Here is a 12,688-nt window from a genome sequence, read left to right as displayed (position 1 = left end):
CCCTCCAGGCCTTGCGCAGGCCCTTCCTCCTGCTCCGCCCTCCCTCGTGCGAACCTCCATCCGCCCCGGCGGGTATTCGTCTAGCGCCGGCCGGCCGGAGCTGCGCCGCGTCACTAGGTAACCACCTCTCCTTTCTCCTTCCTCCTCCCTCCTCCTTCCTACTCCTTCCATCCATCCCCTGCCATGCTCTTATTTCCTTTTCCTTTGTATTTGTTTATGAATTGCTGTTGATGGATGGCTGCTTCAGGTGTAGATCACATCGTTTATATTGTTTATTTATTTATAAAGAAGGATGGCTGATTCAGTTGTATTGTAGATGCGCCAAACTGAACATGTACATGTACTGATGCAATCCCTCTGTTTGGAAGAAGTGATCTGCGTTTAGTGTGATTAGAGGAGATGGACTATTTTTGTTTATGTTTACTCTGTCGACACACGGGGAGTGGAGGAGATTTTTTTGTTTTGTTTGTCTCTCACAAGAATCGATGAAATGCCATGCTTCTCTTTGGACTTTGCCTAGACCATAGTATGAATTAGTTTGATCTTGCCAGATTGCACGCTTTGTTTTATTTATTTTTGTTGATAAAATAGAATGTTTGTTTTATTCGAAATTGGTGATGAATAATTGCTATAGATTTCAGATTGTGTCCATGTAGTGGGTGCTTGGAATTGATGATGGATAATTGATTGTGTGTTTGGTCTGGCTTTTGTTGTACTGGTTGTACATGTTCGGTGAAGTGCAAGGGGAAGCAGATGTGGATGGCGCCATGCAGTCCTAGACGAGATGATTTTACAATGTAGGGGTTGGTTTTGTGAGGTTCATGTACATGCACACTTGATGTTGATTCATTGAGCTATGTTTGCAGTTGTCGATTGTTTAGTTTTTCGTTATATACTCGTACCATAAGTTCAAAGCAATGTTTGGGAAATCGTTTTTAAGCGATGCTTAATCTCGCTTAGGCGCTGAGTGATGGCTTACCACCTCACTTCTGCCCTAGGCGATGGCTTTAGCACTAGGTGAAATTTAGCGGGACTAGGTGGTGATTTAGCATAGGCGCTGGTTTAGTGTGCGCTGCACATGGTTAGGCGAGTGAAAGCACTGGGAATTCTTTCGGGTGGGAGCTGAACTCGACTAGGCGCCAGGGGAAATCGGCTAGGCACCAGGGGAGAAGGGGGGTAATGAGGGCTGTGCCGGAATTGGGTTTTCGGCTAGGGTTAGAAGGGAGGGGAAAGGGCAGGGTGTTGCGGAGGCGAATGACAACATCTGATACTCCCATTGTTTATAAGGCGGCAAGGCAACCTAAGGCGAGCCCACCCGCTCTAGCACCTAGGCGACGCCAAAGCGCCTAAGGCGGGCATATTTGTAAGGCGCTCCCAGGGCGCCTTATCGCCTAAGAGTCTAAGGCAGGACGCCTTGAAAACAATGGATACTCCCTCCGATCCATATTACTTGCCGCTCAAATGGATGTATCTAGCACTGAAATACGTCTAGATACATCCGTTTGAGCGACAAGTAATAGAGGTAATATGGATTGAGGGAGTACTATACTATTCTTAGGTTCGCACTGTTGAAATTTCCTGCAACACATAAATACCCCATGCACTCATTTATGCGAACACAACATGCAGTACCTGTTGTTATATCCAAAACTAAGGGGCAATGCCTGTTTCCTCAATTTCTCTTTTATTGTTTATGTTTCTAGACAGGTGAAATATGCTTCTGCTTGGGCAATTGATGGCAACATGCCATTTATCTTATTATTAGGCTATGTTTGTTTGAAAATGAACTCCATTGCAAGCTTTTACCTGCTATTTGCTTGCTTTGTGGACCTGATGTGTATTTACAATGGTGTGAACTGCATTTTACATGCTATTTCAATTATTTATGTGTTATGCTTATTTTCGTGTGAATATTATTTAAAAGCAGCCAAATTCTGGCCAACTTAAAAAAAAACCCGCTTAAGTGCCCCATTGCTCTAAGCTGTGGCCTTCCGCTTCGCTTCCGCTTTCTGCTTTTTTGAACATTGGCTCAAAGGTTGGTACTGATCATCGCTTTCTGTTATATCGTGCCATCAGTTCTTGGTATTCGTCTTGGAAGAATGAGTATGCTTTGGCTTTAAATCTGTGTCCATGTACAAGTCACAAGTTTGATTTTTTTTTTGGGGGTGAAAATATGTCTACAAATTTTGATTGAAACGGAACTATGTGCAGAATTTGTACGAATATGATGAATTTTCTGTAAACATTGAAATGCATATGTTGGTGAATTGGAACAAAACTACATAAATTCAGAAACGTCTTCAACTTTGAAAGAACATGTGTAGTAGTACTATAATCTAGAACGCATGTTACAAAAATGAGTTTTTCCTTCGGGGTTATCAGGGGGCATTACGGACTATTCAAACTCAATCCACAGTTTCTCTGTTGTTCCAACCAAACAACTCTCAGCTTTCTCACAGTTCTCAGCTCACAGCTGCTTTTCCACAGTTCACAGCAGCTTTTCCAAAATCTTCAGCTGAACCAATCACAACCTAATGATTTGATTTGCCGCTCCATACTAATTTTACACTTACTAAAGTCTAATTCTATCCCTTTTGAACAGGGCATCAACATTGTCAATTGGAGAGGCTTGGAGCTGCTTCTGCATCCTCAGGAGAGCAGCAAACAAGGTGGTAATCTGCTGTTCCTGGCTTCTATACATTTTTTTTGTGAACTAAAAAATGGCAAAACATATCCCTGTATTGGCGCTTTTCCAAAATGGCAAATTTACGTTCTGTATCAGCCTGATACTGATACGCGTGTCCGTATCAGTGCATTTTAGCGGTTCTTTCCCTGATTGCTTTCAGATATGGATTCAGTGCCACTCACTGCTGAAGCTATTGCCTTTACCGAGAAAAAGATGGACATGACTCTGGGTATGATATTTATTTGTTGTTGTTCTGTGACGCTGATTCATGTCTTGGAGATTTACTTAGCTCATGGTTTTTCTTGTGTGTTTATACAGAGGATATTATTAAGATGTCAAAGAAAAAAATTCCTGCAGGCAAGAAAGCCCCTAGACAGCAGGTAAGCCTTATAATTCATTTAAGTGTCCCTCTTCCTTTACATTGTTAATGTACTGCCAAGTTCTGATACTTACCATACTTACTATAATCACAGGTAAAAAAGCGTCCTTTTCAGAATGGTAATAGTAATCAAGGGAAGGCAAAGGTTCAGCGATTTCATGAGTCTAGGTCATCTATACGACAAGTATGTTATGCCGCTCTAAGTTACTGTTTATAGATTGCCTTATGTTGGTTTTCTAATGTTGCTTTTGTTTGTTAGGGTGTTCTGGCACAAAGGAGGTCAAATCTTGATGCAAATCAGTTCCAAATCACAAAGCAGGCTGCAAACAAGGCTGCTACCATGCCTGTGCGTGGTAGGGCTGACAGATGGAACAAACCAAGGTATCAACCAATCACTACAATGTTATCTGTCTTTGTGTAGTTACTCTAGTCACTTTATCTGAACAAACAAATTATGAACAGGTAAAGAATGACTCTTTTATTGCTTAATGATAAGGTGGTATTCAAGGACCCGTTAAATAATTTGACTTGTGCACCTTTGGGTCTATTGGCTGAGAATGGTTATGGTGCTGGTGTTTCTGTCGAACCCATATTAATTTTGCTGCTATCATATTCCATTGGTTCACATGGAAGTTTAAACATCAACCAACTTCGTAGTATTGTGGCACAAGGCCTACTTTTTGGTTGAAGTGTGAGAAATACATGATGAATAAGAGTTGCAGTAAACTAAGCAGATCATACTGGATTGCATGGTTATCTAAGGGTAAACTCACAAAGCTATGGGTTACTTCTATTCTGGCTGTGATGGACTGATGGTCAAATTTGTGAAGCTGCTGGAACACCTTGGATGTACATCTGGTGTTGCCTTACGTACAACAAGGCTATTTATGATGTATTAGCAGTTGGACTGGTGCTATTTTGGGTGTTCAACACTATTTGTTTGGGTGCTCAACCTTGTTCTCATTTGCTGACTTGGTAGGAGCTGGATATGATACTTTCTAGCATCTGATGCCACTGCCCACTGGACACAACAGATTCTTTGTATGACCGGTTTTGACCACTAGCTCGTCGTGCAGACGATAAGCTTTTGTTTGTTCATGAAAACAGTGTGAATGTAGGTTAGTGTGTTCACACCAACAAAATTGTGGTATGCTGCGTCTCAGTAATTTATTTTGCTGCTGTTCTCATGTGCCTGGTTGGTTGTATCATCGTGTCGTGCATTATTTCCGGTGCCATCTTGGATTTCGATCAGCAAGTGCTCTATGTTTTCAATTGTTCACTGGTTCTCAGCAAAGAAGCTAGCCAAGTTTCCACAGTTCAACTGGGTGATAGTATATCATGGTATCTCATGAATTTTCTTGTCAAGAATCATCCCGGTGCGCTGTGCTGTATGGAGGCTACCTTTTGGGGCCAACCGATGTGATCACTTTCCCTGATTCCTAGCATGCCTTTGGGTTGATTCTGTCCCAGCAGTCTAACTTGCTATTATGAGCTTAATGGTCCGACCAAGCAGTAAAATTGTGTCAACTGGGAAAGTTGTGGGATTGTCTGCATTCAAATTTGGTGGATGTAACTGTATAGGATGTCGAGGCCTTATGGATCAAGTGGAATCTATATATATGCAGTCTTTGATCAGAAATCAGTTATAGTTATCATTTTATTGCTTTGTTTTGTTCAAAAACATGGTATGTGAACCTGATTTAGAGCATAGAGAATTCTCATTTTGAAGAGTACGGTGATTGTGCTTTACCTTGCCATGAAGCACAGACCATTAAAACTACCTGTTTGGTTCTCTGTTTCACACAATTCTTGGTACTTGAGGTAACTCCTCATGTGGGCCACTAATGTTTTGCTCTGTATGCAGTGGCCCGTCTACCTCAGCACAGAGGAGGCCCGTAAGCGAGGCTCTTCAGAACAGCAAGGTACAAATTGATTTGAAATGGAAGTAGAGTTAGCAATATAAACTAGGATCATTGGTCTTTATAGTATTTGAGAAGCCTTTCAATTTTGTTGTTATTTAGTGTGTAAACCTTATTGATCTATTTGTCCACTGGCTTCAGTTCTCTACCTTGTAGGAATTGGAGCACCATTGTAGCACAGCTAGTAACTAATTTTATCTAATTATCATTCTGATTGTCTAGGTATCTGATGCCAACCTTTTCACTTGTTTTATGCTTCTTCAACAACGTCGTGCTAAGAGAAAATTTTACTTCTAAAAAGGATACTTGTGGTACCAGGATTCTATTCTTGTTTCATAATAGGCCATGCTGATCTGGATCAGTTATCCAGTATTACGTATTACCAGTATTGCTTGGTAGTAGATGTATTTAATACTCCACATGTTTAGGTGGAGTTACTTGCCAAATAACAAACCCGCAAAGTTGTTTGTCGCCCTGTGTATGCCGTGGCCATATATATGCCTGCTAAAATGATCACTGATAGGGATGCATGTACAGAAGAGATAGCGCCAGTGTGCTATTCTAAAGAGTACTTCAGGGATGGCTATCTAAGGAAAAAAAAAGATGTTTATATGCATTTTACGGTAGGTAGTGGAGCTAGTTATGAGATTTGGTTGTTACTTGGAAGACATCAATACACATTTAGACATATCTTTCTCTGATTAGAGTAGTTAAAACTAGATTGTTTTTCATTTATGATGGTTAGGAGTTGGAAGGTATTCTTGTGCATGCATGGAAAGTTGCTTAAAAACCGACTTCATACCCAACTCCTAGTAACATCTCTTGATGCGTGTTTGCTTTGCATGCATTTCCACTATCGAAAAACAGCATCTTCTTTGCAGAGTGACATCTAGCATTTTACTCACCCTTTAGTATTGTATTTCACACAAATGTTGTTCCAGCCCTTGGAATTTTGGATATAGGATTCTGGCTGACAAATTCCAGTGGATGCATCCTATTGCTGCAATTCCATAGGAAATCTAATACTCCCTCTGTCCCAAAATAAGTGTCGCTGATTTAGTACAACTTTAGTACTCCCTCCTTAAAGAAATAGAAGAGTATTTAGATCACTAAAGTAGTGATCTAAACACTCATTTTCCTTTTCCTTTCAGAAGTCCAGTACACTTTCTCTTTGTCTCTATCGACTCTCATGCATTCACAATTCCTGTGTTTATTTCCTGTGAACCATCGGAACACACTGCTTCAAAATTCCTATGTTTTGAGATCATGTAGGAAACCATAGTATATGTGATATACTGATATCTATTCATGTATTTTTCCTATTGCAACGATTTCTAATTCCTGGGTTCTGAAAAGACCCAGTGGGCACTGTGGGCTATTACATGTTGTATCGAGTGTGCTGTCTTTTAGAATAAAGTTTTCCCTGTACTTTATCTGTAGAGTAAACAAGTGGATTGAGATGGTTGATATTCATTTCTTTTCCTAATCAGTACTCCCTCTGTCTGGGTTTATTGGGCCAGAGAGCAACGTAGGCGCATCCGTTTTTCCAAGGCCGCTCCCTCGATCGCTTGGCAAGGCCGTTCATTTTTCTTTCTATTTCTCCCGACGCAATTAATTACTGGGCAGTTAGTGTACGTGGAGATAATCCTTGCTGTCTTTTCGGGCTTTCATCTCCCCCATTGGCATGCGTGTAAAAAGGGCGAGCTCATGCAGGGGAGTGGGCAAGTAGCGATCGTGGTGGGATTAATTAACCACAATTAGCAGTGATTAATGATGGGGAAACCCAATTAATACCGCGCTCCGCTAAATCCTGCTATTCTGCTATAAACTCATACAGAGGGGGTAGTATACTCTTATTTCTTGGGCAACCCTTTTTGTTCTAATCTGTAAATGGTTTCTGACATTTGGTGTCCTACATTTTATGTGTATTGGCTAGTTTTCTCAAGTAAAATTTTTTTTGCACCCTGGTGACAAACATGATGATGAACACTATTTTCACAGGCTGTTTTTTCTTGAGTTGCATGAGACATGAAACGCAACCTAAACATTTCATATTTGCATTGCATTTGTTGTCCACCTAATACCTTTTTTAAGCATAGCTAATAATGTTATCTTTCTGTTGCTAGGGTAAGGAGATGCAGAATGAGCCTCCAAGGACAATGGATGCGCTCTTTGCACAGATGAAGCAGCAGCGGATGAGGATCATGCCACCGCAGCAATCAAATGCTACTACCCATGGCCATCAGTTTAACCAGCAGCGGCGTGGTCAGCAGCAGCGGCGAGGCAGAGGGGGATACGGTGTCCGCGGTGGTGGTGGTAACCGATGAGCATGGCATCCATATAGAACATTAGAGCCCTTATCCACCGGTGTTCCTCGGAAGGGAGAAGCCTCACCCCCTGGAATTCTACCTGGCCATGTCTTGCCTCTCGTATTTGTATTCTCTGCGAGCTGTGAACAGAATCTTAACTGAAGTTTACAGGCAGTTTTCTAGTTGCTTGTTTCAATTTCCGCATGTGTAATGGTCGATGGAATGTACGGGAATTGTTTGCTAGTCCTTTGGTTCCTACCGTATTACTGTTACATATGGGAATTGGTATATCACTGACTGTTTTGGTTGGTAACTATCGTAGTCTTAGGCAGATTAAGAGTAAAACGGCAAAGGTGAACTGTTGCGTTTATCTCTCTAATGATAATAATTTAATGAAAGCAGCTGTTCTACTATGCTGCTTTACTCTCCCTAGACGCTGGTTGTTCTTTGGCTATCAAGCGGTGGTAGTTGCGCCATCTAGGGTTCCTGTTTTGTTCGTGAGGTCTCCTTGCTATTGCATCTGGAAGTTTTGTAGGATCGGCGGGGTCTCGCGGAGGGGACCGCTGCCATCTATGAAGCTGTTATTTTGGAACTGCCATGGCATGGGTAATGCTGCGGCAATCCGTGCTTTGCTTGATGTCTGAGTGTCTTCCTTTAAAACCGTTTCAGCAAGTGTTGGGAGGAAGGGAGGCCTAGCTCTCTATTTTGGAACTGCCATGGCATGGGTAATGCTGCGGCAATCCGTGCTTTGCTTGATGTCTGAGTGTCTTCCTTTAAAACCGTTTCAGCAAGTGTTGGGAGGAAGGGAGGCCTAGCTCTCTTCTGGAAAAGGGAGGTTGAGGTTTTGTACAGTGCAGAGTGCTTAGATACAAGTGTTCTTTGTTTTGTGGGTAAAGGAGAGATAGTATTGCAAGTCTACACAGGTGCTTAGATGGGGTAAGGCCAACTATAGCGTACGACCCCAAACGGACGTCCGTTTGGCACGAATTCTGTCCGTTTGGGTAGGGCAATGAGGCCGTGTCTGGGCCTGTCCTGGGATGCGGTGACCGTGCGCGGCCGCATCCTTTGACCCCATCCTGTTCGTGACGGCCAAAAATGCCCATATAGTCATATTTCAATGTTCAAAACAAGTTTGCACGTCCAAATAAAAATAGTTTTACAACCCAATCGAAATTGTCTCTAAATAAAATAGTTTTACAACCATATCGAAATTGTCTTAATGAACCAATACATTTATTGGTTGCCAATGTGAGCCCGCACTTGCTCAACCAAGTCATTTTGAAGATCCAAATGAGTGTGCCAATCACGCATTTCACGATGAAATTGGGCAAATTGTTCAAACATGGTCGGTTCTTGGTGCAGGGGCTCAACATTTTTATCTTGATAATCAAATCCTTGGTCGAAGATGCTGTCATCACGCTCGTCCTCGACGATCATGTTGCGCATGATCACACAAGCAGTCATCACCTCCCAAAGCTTCCCTTCATATCATGTCAGCGTAGGGTTTCGAACGATACCCCATCGGGATTGGAGCACACCAAAAGCACGTTCCACATCCTTTCTAGCACTCTCTTGCATTTGGGCAAATCTCTTTCTCTTCTCACCTTGGGGGTTCGAGATTGTCTTCACAAAAGTTGACCACTGAGGATATATACCATTAGCTAGGTAGTATCCCTTGTTGTACTGGTGGCCGTTGATCTCAAAGTTGACAGGTGGGGAGTGGCCTTCTACAAGCCTTGCGAAGATTAGAGAACGCTGCAACACGTTGATATCATTGTGAGAACCTGCCATGCCGGAGAATGAATGCCATATCCAAAGATCCTGCGACGCCACTGATGACGATATAGACCTAGGGTAGGGTCATAGGCTTGACCTATACACCCTACCCAAGGTCACTACCCTAGAAGCAAAGACATCCAAGACACATCATGGAGTACCAATTGAAGGCGTCGAGTGCAATCTACTCGACCAGTCACCTCACTCGGGTACCCCTCCCTCTTAATATCATTCGACCATACAGGAAATCACTCGACCTATCGAAGACCAGGAATCGACCAGAATAGCAATGGTCAGGCGTTCACTCTGTAGTCTTTAAGATCATTGAAAGCACTTTATGACTGGCGTTATCAGTAATGCCCCATCTTTATGTACATTGAACTCTTGGTAACGGGGGATGGCTGGGGTCCTGGCGCACTCTATATAAGCCACCACCCTCCTCTGGCACAAGGGTTCGCACCCCCTGTAACACATACTCCCATATTCCAGTCGACCGCCTCAGGGCACCGAGACGTAGGGCTTTTACCTCCTCCGAGAGGGGCCTGAACTAGTAAACACTTGCGTACAATCTCACCGTAGCTAGGACCTTGCCTCCTCATTCGTACCCCCTATAATTACTGTCAGACTTAGGTTGGCGCCCACCATGGGGCAAAGCGTCTTAGCGACTTCCGGCGAGGTTGCATTTTCTTCGATCTTCATCAGCATGGTTTCCGGCGGCGGTTTGGTCATGGACCGCGAGTTCTGACTCGGCGCGCTCACTTTCGTCGTCGACGACTCTGCCTGGCTCCAGGAGGCCCCCTCGATGTCGAGGCTCTCCCGGCTCGTGTCTTGTCGCACTTCCACACGAGTTCCTGCGGCGTCCTCCTTCGGCAGCCGTCTTCTCCGTACCAGTCAGTCATCGCATCGTCGTCTCACTCTGCTGGACGCCGCCGCAAGCGGTCTGGGCGTTCGTGGCTCCAGCGGTGGGTGAGACACGCGGTGGCTCGACAGGCGTTCACCCCCCAAGTCGCGGCAATCGAGCCCGACGTATTTCCCTGCGGACCGGTCGACCTGTCGACTGATTTCGCACATACCTTTTTCTAGAGCGGGAGTTGTGACCCCGCGGCGGAGGTCCTCATGGTCTACTCCCATCGCGGTCCGCCTGGTTTTCGTCGCAGCGGCGACGGCGGCAGAAGCGACGACCCATCATTCGACCATGAAGAGTATCAACACCAACTTCTCAGCTCGCAGCAGAGGGAGGAGCTGCATCGCCGCAATGTGGAGGCTCTCCAGACCCCCATCATAGGGCAAACCACTGAGTCCCGGGCCTTGGAGGCAGTGCGACTGGCCACTCTGGCTGAGCGCACTCGTCTGGAGAATCTCCAACATTCTCTCGACGAGCGTGCTCGTCGGCTGATCCCCGAGTCCAGTCGACGTCCATGACAACTGTTTCCCCCGGAAACTCAGGTATTCCGCACACCTATTCAGAATCTTGCAGCCATTGCGCGTATTGCAGAGTCCATTCAGTCGTCCCGCTCGGAGGCTGGAAAAGGCTTGGAACAGATCAGAACGCTGCTCTGAGCAGCAGGAGACCAGAACTCCGCTGTGTCCCAGTCGCGGAACAGAATCCACAGCAGATCAGTAAGAGCAAACACCGTTCAGTCGGCACACAGTCATAGGTCGCCTTTGCGGCATGGAGGTCGTGATCACCACCAGGATCGGCACCTGGGAAGAGCTCATGGAGAATATGATCGTGAGTACGCCCGTGACAACCACCGTCGAGCACCCTCGCCCCTTCCGAGGGATGGGTCATACGCGCCCCGGCGATATGATGACAGGCGTCCGTATGGGAATGACCGCAGAGTTCTAGTCAACCCCAGAGAGCCTGACTTCGATGCAAGATCCGTCCTTGGGCAGGGTTTGGTCGACCGGAACAAAGCGTACAGAGAAGGGCTGGATAGAGACAGACCCAGTGGAAGCAGAGTCCATGTTTCTGGCCCAGAGTGTTTCGGAAGAGCCATCAGAGTCGCTGAGATTCCTCATAACTTCATATTGGCGACTGGTGTCAGTAAGTTCACAGGATAGTCGAAGCCCGATACTTGGCTTGAAGACTACCGAGTGGCTGTGCACATCGGTGGTGGCAGCGATGAGGTGGCCGTGAAGCACCTTCCTTTGATGTTGAAGGTTCTGCCAGGGCTTGGCTGAACTAGTTGGCCACTGGGAGAATTTTGAGTTGGGATGAGTTAGCCCGAGTGTTCACCAGAACATTTGAGGGCACCTGCAAGAGACCTGCTGGTCTACCGGAGTTGCAGCATTGCATGCAGAAACCGAATGAAACCTTGAGAGACTATATCCAGAGATGGATCACTCTGCACCACACAGTGGAGAATGTGTCAGATCATCAAGCAGTCTGTGCCTTCAAGGAAGGCGTTCGCTACAAAGAGCTCAATCTGAAGTTCGGTCGGACTGGAGATATGTCTTTGACTCGGATGATGGAGATTGCCACCAAGTACGCTAACGGCGAAGAGGAGGACCGACTCAGGAGTGGCAAGCACAAAACAGTCGCCCAGGACACTGGAGGAGGAAATTCCAGTCAGAAGCAGAAGCGAAAGGCTGAGGCAGCAGGTCCTGTCGAGGCAGCAGTGTTGAATCAACAAAAGTTCAAAGGGAAGCCCAAAGGGCCTTGGATCCCAAAGAAAGTGAAGGACCAGGAAGGAAACGATGTGATAGATTTGCCGTGTCATATTCACACCAAGAAGGATGAGGAGGGGAACCTGATTCTCCCCAAGCATACCACTCGACAATGTCGACTCCTAATCTAGAACTTCCAGAGAGTAAACCCAGTGATAAGGACAAAGAGTCTGAGAAGGAAGAAGAAGATAAGGATGATGATGGTGGTTACCCCAATGTCAATGCCACCTTGGTGATTTTTGCCGATATCAAGAGCAAAAGTCGACTGAAGGTCATTAACAGAGAGGTGAACATGGTTGCTCCGGCAACACCAAAGTATTTAAGTGGTCAAAAAACCCCATTACATTCGACCAGTCCGACCACCCGGTACGCATAGCTACCCCTGGGCGGCATCGCTGGTGGTCGACCCAGTCGTGGGAGGCACCTGACTGACCAAGGTTCTGATAGATGGTGGCAGTGGTCTGAATATTCTATATGCCGAGGCCCTCAAAGGAATGGGCATTCCGATGTCCAAACTCAGCTAGAGCAACATGCGGTTCCATGGAATCATCCTAGGAAAGAAAGCTGAATCACTCACCCAGATCACTCTTGATGTGGTTTTCGGCGATGAGAAGAATTTCCGCAAGGAGAAGTTGACGTTTGAGGTTGTGGATTTCCAGAGTGCCTATCATGCCATTCTGGGCAGACCTGTCTATGCTAGCTTTATGGCTCGATCGTGTTATGTATATCTCAAGATGAAGATGCCTGGCCCCAGAGGCGTGATAACGGTTTCCGGTGACCGTCAAAGAGCAGAAGACTGTCTTCAGGACGATGCAAAGATAGCAGATGAGCAGATGGTAGCAGTAGAGTTTTAAGAGTACCAGAAAACTGCAGATCCGAGTGATTTGCTACGTGCTAAGAGGCCTGCCTCGGAGTCCGCATTTCAGTCGGCCGGTGAGACCAAGCCAGT

At 45.4% G+C, this 12,688-nt stretch overlaps 1 protein-coding gene across 2 annotated transcripts; it reads left to right on the top strand.

Annotated features, from left to right (window-relative positions):
- Positions 1-7,586, top strand: LOC119323340. Of its 2 annotated transcripts, none has more exons than XM_037596969.1 (8): positions 1-117; positions 2,603-2,669; positions 2,847-2,915; positions 3,005-3,066; positions 3,160-3,249; positions 3,325-3,446; positions 4,930-4,987; positions 7,111-7,586. In XM_037596969.1, exons 3-8 carry the CDS (start codon positions 2,849-2,851, stop codon positions 7,309-7,311), a joined length of 600 nt encoding a protein of 199 aa, XP_037452866.1. In that variant the 5' UTR covers positions 1-117; positions 2,603-2,669; positions 2,847-2,848; the 3' UTR covers positions 7,312-7,586. The 2 variants fall into 2 exon arrangements, with proteins under 2 accessions (XP_037452866.1, XP_037452867.1); XM_037596970.1 differs by having other exon boundaries at positions 2,603-2,672.
- The last annotated feature ends 5,102 nt before the right edge of the window (positions 7,587-12,688 follow it).

Source organism: Triticum dicoccoides, chromosome 6B (assembly GCF_002162155.2).
Source record: "Triticum dicoccoides isolate Atlit2015 ecotype Zavitan chromosome 6B, WEW_v2.0, whole genome shotgun sequence".
In the NCBI taxonomy this organism is placed as follows: Eukaryota; Viridiplantae; Streptophyta; class Magnoliopsida; order Poales; family Poaceae; genus Triticum; species Triticum dicoccoides.
Note: the sequence above shows the minus strand (reverse complement) of the source record. Positions and strands in the feature narration are given on the sequence as shown.

Coding starts and splice junctions, on each gene's coding strand:
- LOC119323340 (XM_037596969.1), top strand. CDS start 2,849: ATGGATTCAGTGCCACTCACTGCTGAAGCTATTGCCTTTACCGAGAAA. Junction 3,250..3,324: donor CTAGGTCATCTATACGACAA/GTATGTTATGCC, acceptor TTTGTTTGTTAG/GGTGTTCTGGCACAAAGGAG. Junction 3,447..4,929: donor GACAGATGGAACAAACCAAG/GTATCAACCAAT, acceptor CTCTGTATGCAG/TGGCCCGTCTACCTCAGCAC.